The 20,324-nt window shown below is 45.4% G+C and overlaps 1 protein-coding gene across 1 annotated transcript in view; it reads left to right on the top strand.

The window, feature by feature from the left end:
• Positions 1 to 20,324, top strand: part of NOS1 (nitric oxide synthase 1) — a 121,107-nt gene that overhangs the window by 43,089 nt on the left and 57,694 nt on the right. Inside the window, 6 exon segments of the mRNA XM_073021143.1 lie at positions 1,230 to 1,392; positions 2,170 to 2,261; positions 6,930 to 7,071; positions 9,986 to 10,125; positions 15,461 to 15,635; positions 19,541 to 19,642. Of these exon segments, the coding sequence (XP_072877244.1) occupies positions 1,230 to 1,392; positions 2,170 to 2,261; positions 6,930 to 7,071; positions 9,986 to 10,125; positions 15,461 to 15,635; positions 19,541 to 19,642 (814 nt within the window).

The raw sequence follows: 20,324 nt of genomic DNA, 5'->3' as shown, positions 1-20,324 counted from the left end.
CACTGCACTCCAGCCTGGGTGAATAGAGTGAAACTCCATCTCAAAAAAAAAAAAAAGAAAAGAAAAAGAAACCACATAAATGCCATCAACAGGAGAATGGGTAAGTTGTGGTATATTCCAGTGATGGAATACTATACAACCATAAAAATCAAAGGGATTAGTGCTCTGCATGTTAATGGAACTGCAGTTCATAGCTAACTTTGAGCAAAAGAAAGGATAAATTGTAAAAGGATACATCCAGTATAGCACCATTTATACGAATTGTTTTATTGATTTATTTTTTTGAGACAGAGTCTTGCTCTGTCACCAGGCTGGAGTGCAATGGCATGATCTTGGCTCACTGCAACCTCTGCCTCCCAGACTCAAGCAATTCTCTGCCTCAGCATCCTGAGAAGCTGGGATTACAGGCATGCGCCACCACACCCAGCTAATTTTTGTATTTTTTGTAGAGACAGTTTTGCCACGTTGGCCAGGCTGGTCTCGAATTCCTAGCCTCAAGTGATCCACCCTCCTCGGCCTCCAAAAGTGTTGGGATTATGTGAGCCACCATATCCAGCCTATATGAATGCTTTAAACATGCAGAATGACATTGTACATGGTTGAAGGATAGATACACATGTGGCAAAGATATAAACAAGTGTGTGAGAATGGTAAACGCCAGGTTCAACATAGCAGCCACTTCTGGGGAGAGAATTGTCTACCATGGGGAAGCCTTCCCCAAGAAACTATTACATTATTTTTTAGGCTTGGGACATGGGGGTTTATTATATTATCCTATATACCTTTCTGTAAACCAAAAATTTTTCGTAGAAATTTTTTTAACTTTCTAAAATTGAATTCATTGCCAATATTTAAAAATTAGAAGAGTTCCCTTTAAAAGTCAGATTTCCAGTTTCTCTGGAAAGATTTGGCAGTCATGGGTCCCCTCTCCTGTCAGGTGACAAGTGGCAGGAGTGGAGTCATGGCTGTCCCCTTTGGACAAGGCCTGGGTCACCCGTTTGCCACAGTCCCCACCCAGCTGGTTGAGTTGTATGTACAATGTTCAGCCTTTGTGGGTATTTGAGTTTGCAGTGTCTGCTTTATCTTGCATCCAGAAATCAAACCGTTGCATCCAGAAGTCAACTTGGAATTTTTTGTAGCTTCCAGCCTCTTGGAATAGCTCTCCCCTTCTACCAACTTCTAATTCAGAAGACAGGGTGATGTTCCCATGTCCCTTCCTCTTCATTCAGATTTGGCTCCAAAGCCCACATGGAAAGGCTGGAAGAGGTGAACAAAGAGATCGAAACCACTAGCACCTACCAGCTCAAGGACACAGAGCTCATCTACGGGGCCAAGCATGCCTGGCGGAATGCCTCGCGCTGTGTGGGCAGGATCCAGTGGTCCAAGCTGCAGGTAGGTGGTGAAGTCAGATACCTTGAAGAGCCCATAAATGAGGGAAGAGGGGAAGGAGAGTGGATGGAGCTTTAGAAAGGATAAGCTTCTATCAAGGGTACCTGGTGGCCATGGTGACCTATCAGATGGTGGTCATGCGGTCCCACATTCTAAGATCACAGCCAGCTCTAGATGATAATCATGTCTTATTTAGCCAACGCAGTGCTTTTGCAAAAATGAACTTGCATATCTCTTGGAAGGGAGGGCTTATACTTTTCAGTTGACCGCAGACCTCACCACTCCCTTTTGTCTTGCACCTACTCAGCTTATTTATCTGCCTACTCCCTGAAGGCATTCGTTTCTGTGTCCCTTGGTTATGATTTTATTTTAGGAAATAGTTTAAAGTTGGAAGTAGATTTGTTATCAAGATCAGGGGGATTTTGTTTGATTTTTGTTCTGTTTTGTTTTTTTTTTTTAATCCCTAATCCCTAGTAACCTAACAGGAAATGTAACCAACACATTTAAACTCCCCTTCATTTACCATTCCTTTCCCATGTTCACTTACATGCCATGCCTACTTTTAGGGGATTTTTTTTTTTCCTGCTCAAATTGGCCTTGGTTATTAGGATAGAAAAGAGAAAATATAAAATGCAGCCTGGGACTCAGTAATGTGGTGCCCACTTCACCAATGGAGCAGCAGCTGGAGTGGGATCTGGGTTCTCCTAAAATGGGAAGATTGCGCTGGGGAACTAGGGAGGGAAAGAAGAGGCAATCAGTTCCACCCTGCTCCTCTTCCAGGTATTCGATGCTCGTGACTGCACCACAGCCCACGGGATGTTCAACTACATCTGCAACCACGTCAAGTATGCCACCAACAAAGGGAACCTCAGGTGAGCTGACCAGCTGGGCATTGGGGAGCAGGGGGTCAAAAGTCCCCACAGCATTATACTTTGACTCTGGAGTTAGCTCACCTGCCAGGGAAATACTCGTCATCTCAGGGAGACAGGCCAAGCAGGGAGAGGTGTCCTGGCACCTTTTTTTTTTTTTTTTTTTTGAGACAGTCTTGCTCTGTCGCCCAGGCTGGAGTACAGTGGTGTGATCTCGGGTCACTGCAACTTCTGCCTCCCAGATTCAAGCGATTCTCCTGCCTCAGCCTACTGCGTAGCTGGGACTACAAGCACCCACTACCACACCTGGCTAATTTTTTTATTTTTAGTAGAGACAGGCTTTCATGATGTTGATCATGCTGGTCTCAAACTCCTGACCTCAAGTGATCCACCCGCCTCGGCCTCCCAAAATGCCAGGATTACAGGCATGAGCCACTGTGCCTGGCCCCAGCATCTTTATTCCATACCCCATCCCATGTTCTTTCTTTTCTGGGACAAGTGGACTCCTGTGTGGTTGGCAAAACTACAGCAGCAAATATCATGTTCAACCCACAGTTCAGTATCCTTCGTGGAGAGGACAGGAACAAATAGTTGAGATTCCCAGGAATCGGAAAATCCTATTGCTGGTGGTGACCTGCTTTTACTGTGTCTTGCTCTGTCGCCTGGAGACAAACCAAACCAAATCTTCCTTGGTTTAAAAGGCAATTTCTCTTGCCAATGTGATGGGAACTGCCCCTTCAGGTTCCACCCAGCCAAGCCACGCCTTGGACTCCTCTTCAACAATACAAAGAACAAAGCCACAGGGAGCAGGCCGAGGCAGGCAGACATCCATGTGGCTGGTGGCGGCCACGCTGGCAAGTCTCAGCTGGGAGAGGGACAGGTGGAAAGGAACAGCTGGGGCCCCACAGACAGCCGGCTACACTTGTTGACTCTGCTGGCTCACTGCTGCCATAGCATCTGTTCCCAGCCACTGAGCACCAGTCCCATCTTGGAGCCACACAGGATCACTGCAGGGATATTCCCACAAGCCCCCGGGCTTCACTGAGTTCATCCAAAAGTGGCTTCTCTGCATGAAGCATGAGTTTTCTTGGATGTGTCTCTTCTCTTCCTTAAGAAGGAAATGGGGTTTGCCAATTTTCTGAGTTCACCAGTAAGAAAAGGGCCTGTAATCTAAGCCTGGACCCACATGAGGAATTGGTATTTAGGTCTCTTTCCCAAGACAACTCTTTTCCTGGAGACCTCACCCCTTAAAGAATATTAAAGAACCCTCCCGTGTGTCTGGACCTGGTTAGGCCAGGTCCTCAAGGAGTTTATGGGTTCTTGGGCTTTCTGGTGTATTTCCTTTTTTTTTTTTTTTTTTTTTTTGAGACAGAGTCTTGCTCTGTCACCCAGGTTGGTGGAGTACAGTGGCACGATCTTGGCTCGCTGCAACCTCCACCTCCTAGGTTCAAACAATTTTCCTGCCTCAACCTCCCAAGTATCTGGGATTACAGGTACGCACCACCATGCCCAGCTAAATTTTGTATTTTTAGTAGAGACAGGGTTTCACCATGTTGGCCAGGCTGGTTTCAAACTCCTGACCTCAGCTGATCTACCTGCCTCAGCCTCCCAAAGAGCTGGGATCACAGGTGTGAGCCACCACGCCTAGTCTCTTCTGGTAGTTTTCAAATGGGGCTGTGAGCAGGCTCTGAGCATCGTCACCCCAGGCCCAGCAGTGCACCTCCACTTTTTTCACTGCTGTATTAGGGGGTCTTTGTGAGATCTGTTAAAGAAAACATTCAACAGATTCTTTTTCTTTTTATAATTTTTAACCCTCATGTCTGAAAACGATGAGAACGATGTAAGAATGTATACCATGCAGCCGGGCGCTGTGGGTCACGTCTGAAATCCCAGCAAGATGGGAGGCCAAGTGAATGGATCACTTGAGCTCAAGAGTTCGAGACCAGCCTGGGCAATGTGGTAAAACCCCATCTCTACAGAAAATGCAAAAAATTAGTAGGACGTGCTGGAGTGTGCCTGTAGTCTCAGCTACTTGTGAGACTGAGGTGGGAGGATTGCTTGAACCCAGGAGGTGGAGGTTGCAGTGAGCAGAGGTTGCACCACTGCACTGCAGCCTGGGTGACAGAGTGAGACTGTCTCCAAAAAAAAAAAAAACATGTGTATCATGTTATAGGAATAATCTATGCATAAGAGGGGAAGGATAGCAGAGAGAAGAAGAGAGGGAGAGATGCAGGTTTACACTGTGCTCAGGGATGCAGGAGAGTAGAGGCATAGATATGTGTTCTGGTTCCTCCGTTGGTCTCAGTTTCTGCACATAGAGTAGGCATCACACTCCACTCACTGTGTGTGATTCTGGTGTTTCTAAACACACTTTAAAAATATCCGCATTACACAAACACCCTTTATCGGATGTTCAACCAGAGAAACAGCAATGTGTTTTAGTGCTGGAGGGAAAACTGTTTGACTCACTCTGTGTTCATCTCCAAGATGGCGCCTCTGTTAAGAGATCTTTAAGAGCATCTTTGACTCCATGTGATTTTGGCCTTCAGCCTGGATTCTACACTCACCTTCAGCTGTGATGCATCACCCCTGCAGAATTACATGCTACATTGTCTTGTGTAGAAAGTAAGACCTAAAAACCATGCTCAGAAAGAAGGCCCTGTGAAACTAGATGAGACAGGGGTTGCTGTATGGAGGAAGCGGATTTGAATCAGGTCTTGAACTTTGACATAAAATGGAAGAGGGGGGTTCCAGCCAAGGGGATCAGCAGGGACACAGTTCTGGACAGAAATGTTTATGTGAGAAGATCTAGAAGCAATGAGTTGGACCCGAGATGCCATCTTTGGGTTGACACAAGAAGCCAGGACCATAGCCTGGGATGGGGGACCACTGAGTTCAGCTGGCAAGAGCTCCTGCCGTAATATGACATTGAACTACATTGTGAGAAAGTTATTTTCCTTTTTTTTTCTTTTTTTTTTTTTCCAATCCTGATGATGATGTCGAGGAGAAAGGCTGTTTGGTGCTAAGATATTGTTAACACCTAATACTTGTTGATCTCCCTTTTAACAGAGAGACCAGGGCTCCAGATAGGACCTTCAGCAAACAGCTTTCCACGATTAATAAAAGAATACAGCCTTCACTGTTGCCTGTTTAGGCAGGCAAAGCCAATGGCTGGTGACCTGCAGTTTTCTTTTAAATAAATAAATGGGAATGCAAATGCAAGCTGATTGCTTTTTAATCAGAAGTCTATAAACTTTGGTTTGGTAAGGGGGGTGGGTAAAGTGGATGAGAATTAATGATGACTGGGAGAAGACTGGAATCCGGATTCTGCAGCGCATTACTATTATTTTTTTTTCTTTTCTTTTTTTTTTTTTTTTTGAGATGGAGTCTCGCTCTGTTGCCAGGCTGGAGTGCAGTGGTGCGATCCCGGCTCATTGCAACCTCCACCTTCCGGGTTCAAGCGATTCTCCTGCCTCAGCCTCCCGAGTAGCTGGGACTACAGACATGCACCACCACGCCCAGCTAATTTTTGTATTTTTAGTAGAGACAGAGTTTCACCATGTATGCCAAGATGGTCTCCATCTCTTGTCCTCGTGATCCGCCTGCCTTGGCCTCCCAAAGTGCTGGGATTATAGGCATGAGCCACCATGCCTGGCCTGTAGTGCATTCTTTTTTTATTTTTATTTTATTTTTATTTTTATTTTATTTTTTTTTTTTTTGAGACGGAGTCTGGCTCTGTCACCCAGGCTGGAGTGCAGTGGCCGGATCTCTGCTCACCGCAAGCTCCTCCTCCTGGGTTTACGCCATTCTCCTGCCTCAGCCTCCGGAGTAGCTGGGACTACAGGCGCCCGCCACCTCGCCCGGCTAGTTTTTTGTACTTTTTAGTAGAGACGGGGTTTCACCGTGTTAGCCAGGATGGTCTCGATCTCCTGACCTCGTGATCCGCCCGTCTCGGCCTCCCAAAGTGCTGGGATTACAGGCTTGAGCCACCGCGCCCGGCCTTTATTTTTATTTTTTGAGATGGAGTCTCACTCTGTCACCCAGGCTGGAGTGCAGTGGTGTGATTTCGGCTTACTGAAACCTCTGCCTCCAAGGTTCAAGCGATTCTCCTACCTCAGCCTCCCAAGTAGCTAGGATTACAGGCGTGCACCAACACACCCAGATGATTTTTTGTATTTTTAGTAGAGACAGGGTTTCACTATGTTGGCCAGGCTAGTCTGGAACACCTGACCTCATGATCCACCCGCGTCGGCCTCCCCAAGTGTTGGGATTATAGGGGTGAGCCACTGCCCCCAGCACATAGTGCATTCTTAAGGGGAAACAAGGTCTGATGTTGCCATGGAAATAACTGGCTGCAAAATAACTCTTTGGAAGACTGGCTCAAGTTAATATTATTTAAAAGTCTCCAGCTAGAAAGAGATTCGTTCCTTCAGCATGGTGGCATGAGGCCTCCCACCCCCTCCACCGTTTTCCTCACACCATAGTTCCGGTGGAGGAACAGAGCATGGCCCCTCCCTTCCGACCGCCGCTCCTTTGGCGCTGAGGACCTTGGCACGGAGGTAATCCACCCTGAGCGTCAAGCGGCTGTGGCCCTGGGTGGCACCATGTTTAGTATATTCTCACAGCGCAAGTCCCGCCCTGATGCCGGGTGTTCCCCTCTCTCCACCACAGGTCTGCCATCACCATATTCCCCCAGAGGACAGACGGCAAGCACGACTTCCGAGTCTGGAACTCCCAGCTCATCCGCTACGCAGGCTACAAGCAGCCCGACGGCTCCACCCTGGGGGACCCGGCCAATGTGCAGTTCACAGAGGTGCGAGCGTTTCTGCCCCCTACCCTGCCCCAACATGGGCTCTTACGTCCCCAGACTTGTACCCACAGACTTTTTCAGGCTTAATACTGTCATCACAGGGACAGCCGCCAATGGGGTCGTTTACTCTTCTCCAAACCTACTTCTCCATCAGGCTGTTCCCCATTCTAATTATTTTACAGCTGGACATTTGGTCACTTTCATGCCATTACCTCACTCAGCCCTCCTGATGGGAACTGTTCTCCCATTTCACAGATAGGTAGACCGAGTCTCACTAAGGCCAAGTGAGTTATTCAAGACTGCTAAATGGGCCGGGCACGGTGGCTCACGCCAGCACTTTGGGAGGCTGAGGCGGGCGGATCGCCTGAGGTCGGAAGTTCGAGACCAGCTTGGCCAGCATGGTGAAACCCCGTCTCTACTAAAATACAAAAATTAGCCGGGCGTGGTGGCACATGCCTCTGTAATCCCAGCTACTCGGAAAGCTGAGACAGGAGAATCGCTTGAACCTGGGAGGCAGAGGTTGTGGTGAGCAGACATCATGCCATTGCACTCCAACCTGGGCAACAGAGTGAGACACCATCTCAAAAAAAAAGAAAAAAAAAAAAAAAAAGACTGCTAAATGAGTAGAGAAGAAAAGCTAGAACTACAGTCCAAACCTCCTGCCTCTCACCAGGAAAGGAAGAGCCGAGAAATGGAAGCCATATCTGGCATCCACCTTTTCTGAGTTATGAGATATGTCAGTTTCATATCATTCATTCATTCATTTGTTGATATGACAATTTGAGCCACCCGAGCCTTTGAGTAGGCTTGACTTTGCCTGTCACCAGTATCACTACAGTTACTGGTAGCCCAAGTCAATTCATAAAAGCCACCAGGAAAGTGACTGCCACCATCTCCCTGCCCAGGGTTCCTTCCAGGTGGTAGTGTGGGCAGGTAGCACAGGTAAGACATGGTAGCTTATACGGACCATGCCCACACGACAGCACAATCACATCCCGGGTCTAGAATGATCTCAGGCACACAGGCCTGCTACCACCTTTCCTTTATCACCCAACTCATACCCTGCTGAATTTCACTGTTGTCCTTTGCTCAAGCCCCTCCCCGGTGGTATCTCCTTGAAAATGTAGCTGGCAAAGCTAAGGGCTGCTCCACTCCTTCCTGGCTGCCAACTTCGTTTGCCTGTGGCTTTTCTTATGAAAATGTTATTCTCATGAGGAGGGGACTGTAACCAGGGCAACCAGGAGCTGCACCTGTGCCATTTTAGAGGCAGCCAGGCTCAGACTCACTGCTCCACTTGGCTGAGCACTAACTGTGTACTTGGCTGACCTTGTCTTCGTGGTCACCAGAACATAAACGCCCCAAACTCTTCCTCTTGCTCCATCTCTGGAAACCTTGCTGAGCAGGATGTGTTCTCCTGTACCATGATTTGGTGCTTCCTCTTTTTACTAAGCACAAAGAATCATTCCAAACCTAACCATGTAATTTTACATTTTGAAACCCTCTAACCCTGCCCTAATAGGGACACCTGTGGCTGTTGGTCACTTGAAATGTGGCCAGTCCCAGTTGAGATGTGTCATAAGAGAAAATATACACTGGATCGCAAAGTCTGGGTCCAAAAAAGAGAGGGAAATAACTCATTGATCTTTTTTTTCTTTTTTTTTTTTTTGAGACGGAGTCTCGCCCTGTTGCCAGGCTGGAGTGCAGTGGTGCAATCTCAGCTCACTGCAACTCTGGGTTCAAGCAATTCTCCACCTCCTGAGTAGCTGGGAGTACAGATGTGCACCACCATGCCCAACTAATTTTTTGTATTTTAGTAGAGACAGGGTTTCACCATGTTGGCCAGGATGGTCTCAATCTCCTGACCTCATGATCTGCCCACCTCAGCCTCCCAAAGTGCTGGGATTACAGGCATGAGCCACCACGCTCGGCCCATTCATCATTTTTTATGTTGAAATAGTAATAATATGGATACATTAGGGTAATATATTTATTAACAAATTAATAGATTCACTGGATTAATAAGTATATTTTTAATTTTAATGTTAAATATATTTAAATACACTCATAATAATTTATTATTTATAAATTAATGTTGATATTTAATGTATTATTTGATATATTTATTGGATGAATAAGTGTGTTACATATTTAATTTTAATGTCAAATATATAATTAGAATATATGATAGTAATATTTTAATATACTACTAATAATATTAATATCAAGGACATTGTTGAACTTTAAGATGAGTATATTATTAAAATTATTTTCTCCCATGATTTGAAGAAGCCTAGCAAAAAAAGATAAAATCAAAATTATTTTCACCTGTTGTTTTTTTTTTCTAATGTGGCCACTAGAAAGTTTTCATTACTTAGGTGGCTTGCATTATATTTTTATTGGACAGCTGCTGTAACATGTGCATTTTATACTGTAATTCTAATACATCTGCCTTCATCAAATTCAGCAGATTTTCTTTGTATCTTACAACACCTAATACAAACACAGAGCTGGCAACCTGCAGATGCACTTGTTAGTCAGATTCAGCCCTTGCCCTCTAGGAATTCCAGTGGGCAGGGAAGACCCGGAAAACAATGCTCAGTGCCAGAGGAAGGGTTTGCCCTCTGTCCTGTGGGCCCATGAGAAATCATGCTAGTTACTAGGTTAGTGCAAAAGTAATTGTGGTTTTTGCTATTGAAAGTAATGGCAAAACCCACAAGTACTTTTGCACCAGCCTAATACATGATGATGTCAGGGAGAACTTTATAAAGCAGGTGACGTGATCCAAGAGCCTCCAGAGGAAATGTCTCCTGGGGGCTTGCATTTGGATCTCTATCCACCCCACCCCCGCTTCCCACATAAGGCTCATGTTTGTAGGGTATGGGGTACAGTGGCATTACCTGGCCGGGTCTGCTTGCAGATTTGCATACAGCAGGGCTGGAAACCCCCGAGAGGCCGCTTTGATGTCCTGCCGCTCCTGCTTCAGGCCAACGGCAATGACCCTGAGCTCTTCCAGATTCCTCCAGAGCTGGTGTTGGAAGTTCCCATCAGGCACCCCAAGTAAGAGGGACCGGCAAGGGGTGGGAGAGGGTGAGTGGGTTTGCCCAGTGCCCCTCTTTGCCCAGCCCCATCCCCTCTGGCTTTCTTTCTAGTCCAGACAGAAGCTGAAAGGGGAAAGGAGGGCTTGGTTCCTGTCCTCACTGCGGGCTTGGGCAGAGTGAGTTCCCTCAAGGAGCAAAAAGACCTCTTTGACCAGCCTGGAGACCACCACCTTTTCTGAACCATCTCACTCCTAAGCCATTAACAAGGACCTGCCCTTCCTCCAGCCCTAAGCATTGAAAGAGCAGAAGCACCATACTGTCTTGTTGTGAGCATGCTTTTTCTTTTCCTGTTCCTTTTTCTTTCTTTTTTTTTTTTTTTTTTTTTTTGAGATAGGGTCTGCCGCTGTTGCCCAGGCTGGAGTGCAGTGGCTCCAACGTGACTCATTGCAGCCTCGAGTGATCCGCCTGCCTCAGCCCCTGCAAGTAGCTAGAATTACAGCCACACACCACCATGCTTGGCTAATTTTTGTATTTTTTGTAGAGACGGGGTTTTGCCATGTTGTCCAGGCCGGTCTTGGACTCCTGGGTTCAAGTGATCCTCCCGTCTCAGCCTCCCAAAGTGCTGGCATTACAGGCGTGAGCCATGTACCTGACTCACATTTTCAATTGAGAGAACTGTTTAAAACTCTATAGGATCTGATGATCCAGTCCTGTAGAGTTTTAAACAGTTCTCTCAATTGAAATGCAAATCAAAACTACAATGAGATAGCATCTCACCTCAGTTACAATGGCTTATCCAAAAGACAGGCAATAACAAATGCTGGCAAAGATGTGAAGAAAAGGGAACCCTTGTACACTGTTGGTGGCAATGTAAATTAGTACAACCACTATGGAGAACAGTTTGGAGTTCCTCACAAAACTAAAAATTGAGCTACCATATGATCCGGCAATCCCACTGCTGGGTATATACCCAAAAGAAAGGAAATCAGTATATCGAAGAGATATCTGCACACCTGTGTTTCTTGCAGCACTGTTTACGATAGCTGCAACACTAAGGAAGCAACTTAAGTGTCCATTAACAGGTGAATAGATAAAGAAAATGTGGCACAGATACACAATGAAGTACTATTCAGCCATAAAAAAGAATGAGATCCAGTCATTTGCAATGACATGGATGGAACTGGAGATCATTACGTTAAGTGAAATAGGGCAGGCAGAGAAAGACAAACATCACATGTTCTTACTTATTTATAAGATTTAAAAATCAAAACAATTGAACTCATGGATATAAAGAGTAGAAGGATGGTTACCAGAAGCTGGGAAGGGGGTAAGGGGAAGATTGGGACCGTTAAGAGATATATAAAAAAAAAAATAGAGGCCTGGCACGGTGGCTCACGCCTGTAATTCCAGCACTTTGGGAGACCAAAGCAGGAGGATCACCTGAGGTCAGGAGTTCGAGGCCAACCTGGCCAATATGGCAAAACTCTGTATCTACTAAAAATACAAAAATTCCCTGGGCATGGTAGCATGTGCCTATAATCCCAGCTACTTGGGATGCTGAGGCAGGAGAGTTGCTTGAACCTGGGAAGCAGAGGTTGCAGTTCAGCCCAGATCGTGTCACTGCACTCCAGCCTGGGCAACAGAGCAAGACCCCATCTCAAAAAAAAACAGTTAGAAAGAATGAATACAACCTATTATTTGATAGCACAACAGGGTAACTCTAGTCAATAATAACATAATTGTACATTTTAAAATAAAGAGTGTAATTGGATAATTTGTAACTCAAAGGATAACTGCTTGAGGGGATGGATACCCCATTCTCCATGATGTGCTTATTTCACATTGCAGGCCTGCGTCAAAACATCTCATATGCCCCATAAATACATGCACCTGCTATGTACCCACAAAAATGAAAAATAATAATTAAAAAAAACTCTACAGAACTTGGTGTGGATCAAGTTCAAAAGGAATTTGGAGTCATAAAGTTGCTTCAAGGTCTCAGGCCAGCAACAAAAACAGCATTTGCCCTTTGAGAGTGAAGGACACCCACTGTGAGGCACTAGACTCAAACCTGGGATTGAATAAAATCGAGGGGGTTGCTAACACACTCAGTAATAATCAAGATAAATGTAAGAATGCAATATTTTTAAATCAAAATTAATGTTTCATTTTATTTTCCTAATTGATGTATAATTGCATATATTCATGAGATATATAATGATGTTTTAATATATATAATGTGTAGTGATCAGATCAGGGTAATTAACACACCCATTGTCTCAAGCACTTATCCTTTGTGTTGGAAACATTCAATACCCTTTCTTCTAGCTATTGGAAAATGTATGTTAATGTTAATGATAGTCATCCTACAGTGGTATAGAACAGTAGAACTTACTCCTTTCTAGCTGTAATTTTGTATCCTTTAGCAAATCACTCCCCATTCCCCCTTCTCCCTCCACCTCCCAGCCTCCAGCATCCTCTGTTCTACTTTTTACTTCTATGAGATCAATTTTTTTTTTAGCTTCTACCTATGAGTGAGAATATTCAGTGTTTAACTGTTGGTTCCTGGTTCATTTCACTTAACATAATGTCTTCCAGTTCTATCCATGTTGCTGTGAGTGACATGGTTTCATTCTTTTTTATGGCTGAATGGTATTCCAGTGTGGGGGGAGAGAGAGAGAGAGAGAGAGAGAGAGAGAGAGAGAGAGAGAGAGATCATTAATTTGGAGTTCATGACTCCAAATTTCTTTTGAACTTGATCCATACCAGACCTGGTAGAGTTTTTTTTTTTTAATTATTACCTTTAATTTTTGTGGGTAGATAGTAGGTGTATATATTTTTATATATGTATTTATGTATATATTTATGTGGTACATAAAACGTTTCAATATGGGCATGCAATGTGAAATAAGCACATCGTGGAGAATGGGGTATTTATCCCCTCAAACATTTATCCTTTGAGTTACAAACAATCAAATTATACTCTTTAAGTTATTTTGAAACATACAATTATGTTATTATTGACTATAGTCAATATATATTTTATATACATATATATGTATATCTCACACATTTTCTTTACCTCACACATTTTCTTTATCCATTCATCCGTTGTCAGACATGTAGGTTGATTCCATATCTTGACTACTGTGAATAGTGCTGCAATAAACATGGAGATGTAGATATCACTTTGACATATTGATGCTCTTTCCCTGTTTTTTTTTCCAAGACAGAGTCTCACTCCAGCCCAGGCAGTGATGCGATCTTGGCTCACTGCAACCTCCACCTCCCAGGTTCAAGCCATTCTCCTGCCTCAGCCTCCCAAGTAGCTGGGACTACAGGCGCACACAACCACACCCAGCTAATTTTTGTATTTTTAGTAGAGACGGGGTTTCACCATGTTGGTCAGGCTGGTCTCAAACCCCTGACCTCAAATGATCCACCTGCCTCAGCCTCCCAAAGTGCTGGGATTACAGGTGTGAGCCACTGCGCCTAACCTGATTTCCTTTCCTTTGGATAAGTGCCCACTGGTGGGGTTGCTGGATCTCGTGGTAGTTCTATTTGCAGTTTTTTGAGGATCTGCCGTACAGTTCTGCATACTCCTGTATTCCCACCAGCAGTGTCTAAGAGTTCCCTTTTCTCTGCAACCTCACCAGCATTTGTTATTTTTTGTCTTTTTATAATTGCCATCCTAACTGCGATAAGATATTATCTCATTGTGGGTTTCATTTGCATGTCCCTGATGATGAGTGATGTTGAGCATTTTTTCGTGTATTTGTTGGTTATCTGTCTTCTTTGGAGAAATGTCTGTTCAGAGCAAGTGCCCATTTTTTAATCCAATTGTTTGGGTTTTTTGCTTTTGAAATGTTTGAGTTCCTTGTATATTCTGGATATTAATCCCTTGGTGGATGAATATTTTTCAAATATTTTCTCCCATTCTTTAGGTTGTCTTTTCACTCTGTTGCTTGTTTCTTTGCTCTGCAGACGTTTTTTTAGTTTAATATAATCCTGTGTGTTTATTTTTGCTTTTTTGCCTGTGCTTTTGAGGTCTTATTCATAAAATCCTTTCCCAGATCAATATCCTGAAGCATTTCCCTGATGTTTTCTTCTAGTAGTTTTATAGTTTCTGGTCTCAAAGTTAATTTTTTTTAAAAAAAAAAAAGCACATGATGAACAATATATCAACATTTTCAATAAAGATAGGATCCAGCTCAGGACTGAGATTAGGGTGAGATGAACGAGGTATCATACAAGTGTAGGGTGGAATCCTACGTTATTGTTCATCATATATCTACATACATTTTGATTTTTTAAATGTTGCATTAATCTAAAATATTGTATAGATAAATAATAGCACTGATATTAATTATTGAGTTTTTATTAGGTTGATGCAAAAGTAATTGTGGTTTTTGCCATTACTTTTAATGGCAAAAGTAAACTTAAGAGGGAGAAACTATTAGATTAGTTCATAAGTAATTCGAAAACCATGACAACTTTTGCACCAACCTATTAGCTCCCCCCACTTAAATTTTACAGCCAAGGATAGTGCCACACCTGCCTCACCCTAGCCCCAGCCTTGGAGAGGGAGCAGGTGTGCTGAGGCTCCTGACACTGCCTGATATCTGAGAACTCACCCAGTTCCTTGGTGAAATGTAGCCTCTACATTTATTCATTCACTTATTGGCTCATCCAACACAGTTCATTGTTCCCCATGCAGGCCAGGCATTGTGCTAGCTTTGGGGGCTGACTCAATCCCTGCCCCCATGGTGCTTATGATCTCAAGGATGAGAAGTGCTTATACACATAATTACTCAAGTAACCACTTAATTTTAATAAAGTGCTGCAAAGGAAATGTATGGTACCTAGGATGAAATCCCCTGACCAGCTGGGCCTCAGGGAAGGCTTTCCAGAATAATCATGATTTTAGCTGAAAATTAAAGTACGAGTAAGAACTGAAAGCACAGAAGGAAGGGAGAAGATCCCAGGAGGAAGGGGCTGCCTGTGCAAAGGCCCTGAGGGTAGGAGGGTGCTCAGTCAGGGAAGCAGGAGAGAGGTCCCCACACTTTCTCCTGGACTCACTTTCAGGGTGGGTTTGGGAGAGAAACGGCAGTCTAAGGCAGTAGTTTCCAGGCCTGGATATCCATCCGAAACACCTGAGAAATATGTTAAAAATGTACATTCTCAGGCCCCAGCTGCAGAACCTGTGATTGCACACATCTGAAGCAGGGCCCAGGAACCGTATTCTGACCTTGTCAGTCCCACTCAATCCTTGGCATTTCAGCATCTCTAGATTCAAGGTGTCCTGCCCATGAGACAACTGCTCCAGGTGAGCTGGGCCCTGTTACTCCCCGCAGGTTTGAGTGGTTCAAGGACCTGGGTCTGAAGTGGTACGGCCTCCCTGCTGTGTCCAACATGCTCCTGGAGATTGGCGGCCTGGAGTTCAGCGCCTGTCCCTTCAGTGGCTGGTACATGGGCACAGAGATTGGTGTCCGCGACTACTGTGACAACTCCCGCTACAATATCCTGGAGGTAAGGACCCTCCCTGGTCACCGTAAGGAAAAGCGCATAGGAGAGGGTGCCAGCTCAGCAATCCCTTTCTCCACGATGAGTTTGGTCGCTTGGAAACTTGAAGGGGTTAGAATAGAACTACCATCCCAGAGAAGCCCCTGGAAATGCCAGGGGCATCCATGTCTTTAACAAAGATGAAAATGACAGCAAACACACACATAGCACATAGCACATGCTAACACCATTCGAAGCACTGCTTCTGTGTTCCATTCTCATTTAATCCTCACCTGAACCTTGAGATATGAGAATCCTCCTTCGACAGGTGACAAGCTCAAGGTCACACAGCTAGCGGGCAGCAGGGCTGGGTCGCGTGTCTGGTTTGACTTTGTGGTCCAAGTTCATTACCACCCCACTCCACTGCCTCTCGGTCTTAAATCTTGTTAGAAGAGCTTGAGGATGACTGACAAACTCGGGACATATTTAGTGTCTTTTCTAAAAAACAAGGGAGGAGGGTTGGCAGTGGTTCCCCACTCTAAGCATTTCTCGGCGGAGGGTCTGATTCCCTCCCGGGCTGAGTCATCCGTATCTACTAAAAAGTGCTGGAGCGGTGCTTCCTGAAGCCCAACTTTGGTGAAAGCATCATGATTGCTGCGTTTTTGTCAGCAAATGTCTCCAACAACACTCTGCTGCTGTTGGATTTGTTTCAAAAGAGGGCCCCGAAAAACAGAGAAGTTAAGCACAGGGCCTGTGTCACACAGGAACTAAGGCACAGAACCAAGATTAGAACCCAGAACCGAGCATCAGGTTTGTGTTGTTAAAAATCCACTGGTTGGCTGGGTGCGGTGGCTCACACCTGTAATCCCGGCACTATGGGAGGCCAAGGCAGGCGGATCACAGCCTGGAGTTTGAGACCAGCCTGACCAATATGGTGAAACCCCATCTCTACTAAAAATAGAAAAATTAGCCAGGCGTGGTGGCGTGCACCTATAATCCCAGTTACTCAGGAGGTCGAGCCAGGAGAATCACTTGAACTGGGGAGGCGGAGGTTGCAGTGAACTGAGGTTATGCCACTGCACTCCAGCCTGGGCGACAGAGCGAGGCTCCATCTCAAAGAAAAAAAAAAAGCCACTGGTATCACTATGGAAAACAGATGCCAGGGATCCTCAGCTTTGCCACACATCGGAGGGTACCTGGGGGGCTTCACAATGCCTGGGTCCCACTCATTAGGGTTCTGATGTCATAGGTCTGGGGTGGTCCCTGGGTATCTGCATTTTTGCAAAGTTCCCTAGGAGATTCTTCTGGACAACCACTGATGCATGCAAACTTCTTTTTTCTTTCTTTCTTTTTTTTGTGGGGGTAGGGGATTGGAGTCTCGCTCTGTCACCCAGGCTTGAATGCAGTGGTGCGATCTTGGCTCACTGCAACCTCCACTTCCCGGGTTAAACAATTCTCCTGCCTCAGCCTCCCAAGTAACGGGGACTACAGGTACACACCACTACACCCAGCTAATTTTTTTAATTATTATTTTCAGTAGAGATGGGGTTTCACCATGTTGGCCAGGCTTGTCTCGAACTCCTGACCTCAGGTGATCCACCCACCTTGGCCTCCCAAAGTGCCGGGATTACAGGGGTGAGCCACCATGCCCAGCCTAAACAACCACTAATGCGTGCAAACTTCTGGCAGGAAGGAAAAAATGTTTCAGGCAGTTTTCGTAGATGTGGCTTAACTTGCATTTGGGGATTATTTTTTAAGGAATTTTTTCCCGCCTGCAATTAATTTCTATTCTTTTAACCAAAATAATGCATAGAATAACAATAGCATTGTTCTTCTATACATACTTTCCTCTGTGTATGTACTTTCCTCTGTCATACACTCCAGCTTTATATGTATTTATGGAAAGCAACATCAAATTTCTTACTTCCCGCAAATGTGTCGCTGATAGAGACCCCAAGCAGAAACTAATGCCTCAGCCTCAAAGAGTGAGTTAATAAGTCTGCTCTCTGATTTCTGTTTACATTTCAGTTGCAAAGAGTAGTCTCCGGGTAATTGAAATGAGCCTCTCTCCCACCCGACCCTCCAATTCCATCTGCCATGATGTATAAACGTTGACAGCTGGGTCTGGGAGCAGTTTACCCAAACCCAAGAAATTGCTGCATTCTAGTCCCATAATGAGACCTGGGTTCCCACCAGTGACTAGTATTGACAGAGGAAGTGAAAAGCAGAGCTTTAATGAATGCACTTGCTATTGGGTCTTCCCTGCTCCTGACACCAGCTCCTGCTTCTGCCTTAGCTGTAACACGCATGTCATGAGTTCCTTTTTTTGCAAGTAATTTTACCAAAGGCATCAGCTGCTTGGAGAGCAGCTCCAAGGTCTTAGATATTAGGCATCTCCCTGGGCTCCAACTCTGAGGCCAGCTGGTTCTGTGGACACTGGACAAGTCCAGGCACCTCTCTGATTCTCAGTTTCCTCATCTGTCAGATGGAGTCTGGCAGGGGTCTCATGAGCTCAAAGCACCCATGGCCTAGATGCTAGGTCGTGACCACTCTAGGGGTAGAGTAGGATGGATGAAGAGCGTTTCCTACTAGAAAGCAGACGATGCACTCACAGACCCACATCTCTGTTAAAATGCTCCCGGGGCTGGATGCAGCGGCTCACGCCTGTAATCCCAGCACTTTGGGAAGCTGAGGTGGGTGGATCACAGGGTCAAGAGATCGAGACCATCCTAGCCAACATGGTGAAATCCCATCTCTACTAAAATTATAAAAATTAGCTGGGCATGGTGGTACGCACCTGTAGTCCCAGCTACTTGGGAGGCTGAGGCAGGAGAATCACTTGAACCCAGGAGGCAGAGGTGGCAGGGAGCCGAGATCACACCACTGCACTCCAGCCTGGTGACAGAGCAAGACTCCATGTAAAAAAAAAATGCTCCAGAGATCCTGCCCCCTGTGCCTATCACATCTGGAATAACATCCTGACTCCTTGGCCTGTCTTTCAAGATCTTACACCAGCTAGTCCTGTCTCACTCCCACCAATTACCCCTTACGTACCACCCTCCAAGCACCCTCTGGCCTTTCTGTATCTAAGATAGCCCAAGCCTCATCCCACCCCCGGGCCTTTGCTGTTGCTGCCCCCTCTGCCTAGAGCACTCCCTCCCCAGATCTGCGGATATCTGACTGCTTCTCATCACTTAGGCCTCACCTTGCATGCTGTCTCCACAGTGGGCCTTCCCTGACTACCCCGATTGAATTAGCCCAGCCCCTATATCCCTCTTCATCCCATTTCTTTATTTTCTTCCTAGGAATTAGCACCTACCACTATATTAAGTGTCTCTCTCCCCCATTAGAATACAAACTTAATAATTAAAGGGCCAGCCAAGTCTCTAGTTTCCTGCTGCTGGTAGGTTCTCAATAAAAACTGTAACTTTTTAAATATTTTTACATTTTTATTTCATACCTAGTCCAACAGATCAATAAAAATTTTTTGAATGATTGAGTTCATTAGTCTATGAATTCGTTGATTAATTAATTAAGAAATTCTTGGCCAGGCAAGGTGGCTCATGCCTGTAATCCCAGCACTTTGGGAGGCCAAGGCGGGTGGATTACTTGAGGCCAGGAGTTTGAGACCAACCTGGCCAACATGGTGAAACTCTATCTCTACTAAAAATACAAAAACTTAGCCAGGCATAGTGGCAGATGCCTGTAATCCCAGCTGCTCAGGAGGCTGAGGCAGGAGAATCGCTTGAACCCGGGAGGTGGAGGTTGCAGTGAGCCAAGATCGCACCACTGCACTCCAGCCTGGGCGATAAAGTGAGACTCCATTTATAAGAAAAGAAAAGAAATTCTTTCATGCCACTAGCCCTGTCCCTCTTCAATCTGAAATCCAGAGATACTCCAGCCTGTAAATCTGTGTTTCCTTCCTCTTTCAGGAAGTGGCCAAGAAGATGAACTTAGACATGAGGAAGACGTCCTCCCTGTGGAAGGACCAGGCGCTGGTGGAGATCAATATTGCAGTTCTCTATAGCTTCCAGGTAACACCAGGGCCCGCACCACCAGGGTCAAGCCTCGAATGGGAGCTCAAACCTTTCAGAGCCTTGGTGCAGAGGGTCAAGAGACCTCACTGCCAGACACTACCTTTGGGGGGATTGTGTCCATGAACATGGTCTAACTTCCATCCTGCATGCCCTCCTCTCCAGTGTGGATCTTGGGTGGGGACCATTTGATGAAGAGATGAACAGACAGTGGCAGAGGTAGGGGAGTGTTCTGTCTTGTTGCTTAGAGTTCTTTAGAATTCAAACAAGAGGCATCCTTTCTGTCTTGTCATCTCTTAGGGCCTCAGACTATCACATAACAGAGACAAATACTCTTCAACATGATCAGAAACATATAGGCTCCTAAATGCATAAGGCTGTGCTAAATGGCATTATAGCAGGATGGCTGGAAAAATGTATCAACTAAGCCACAACCCTCTTTTTTTTTTTTTTTTTTTTTTTTTTTAAGATGCAGTTTCACTCGTCGCCCAGACTAGAGTGCAGTGGCACAATCTTGACTCACTGCAACCTCCACCTCCCGGGTCCAAGCGATTCTCCTGCCTCAGCCTCCTGAGTTGTTGGGATTACAGGTGCCTGCCACCACGCCCAGCTAATTTTTGTACTTTTAGTAGAGATGGGGTTTCACCATGTTGGCCAAGCTGGTCTTGAACTCTGACTTCAG

Source organism: Chlorocebus sabaeus, chromosome 11, assembly GCF_047675955.1.
Source record: "Chlorocebus sabaeus isolate Y175 chromosome 11, mChlSab1.0.hap1, whole genome shotgun sequence".
Taxonomy (NCBI): domain Eukaryota; kingdom Metazoa; phylum Chordata; class Mammalia; order Primates; family Cercopithecidae; genus Chlorocebus; species Chlorocebus sabaeus.
The sequence above is the reverse complement of the archived record's forward strand: the minus strand, read 5'-3'. Positions and strand labels throughout refer to the sequence as shown.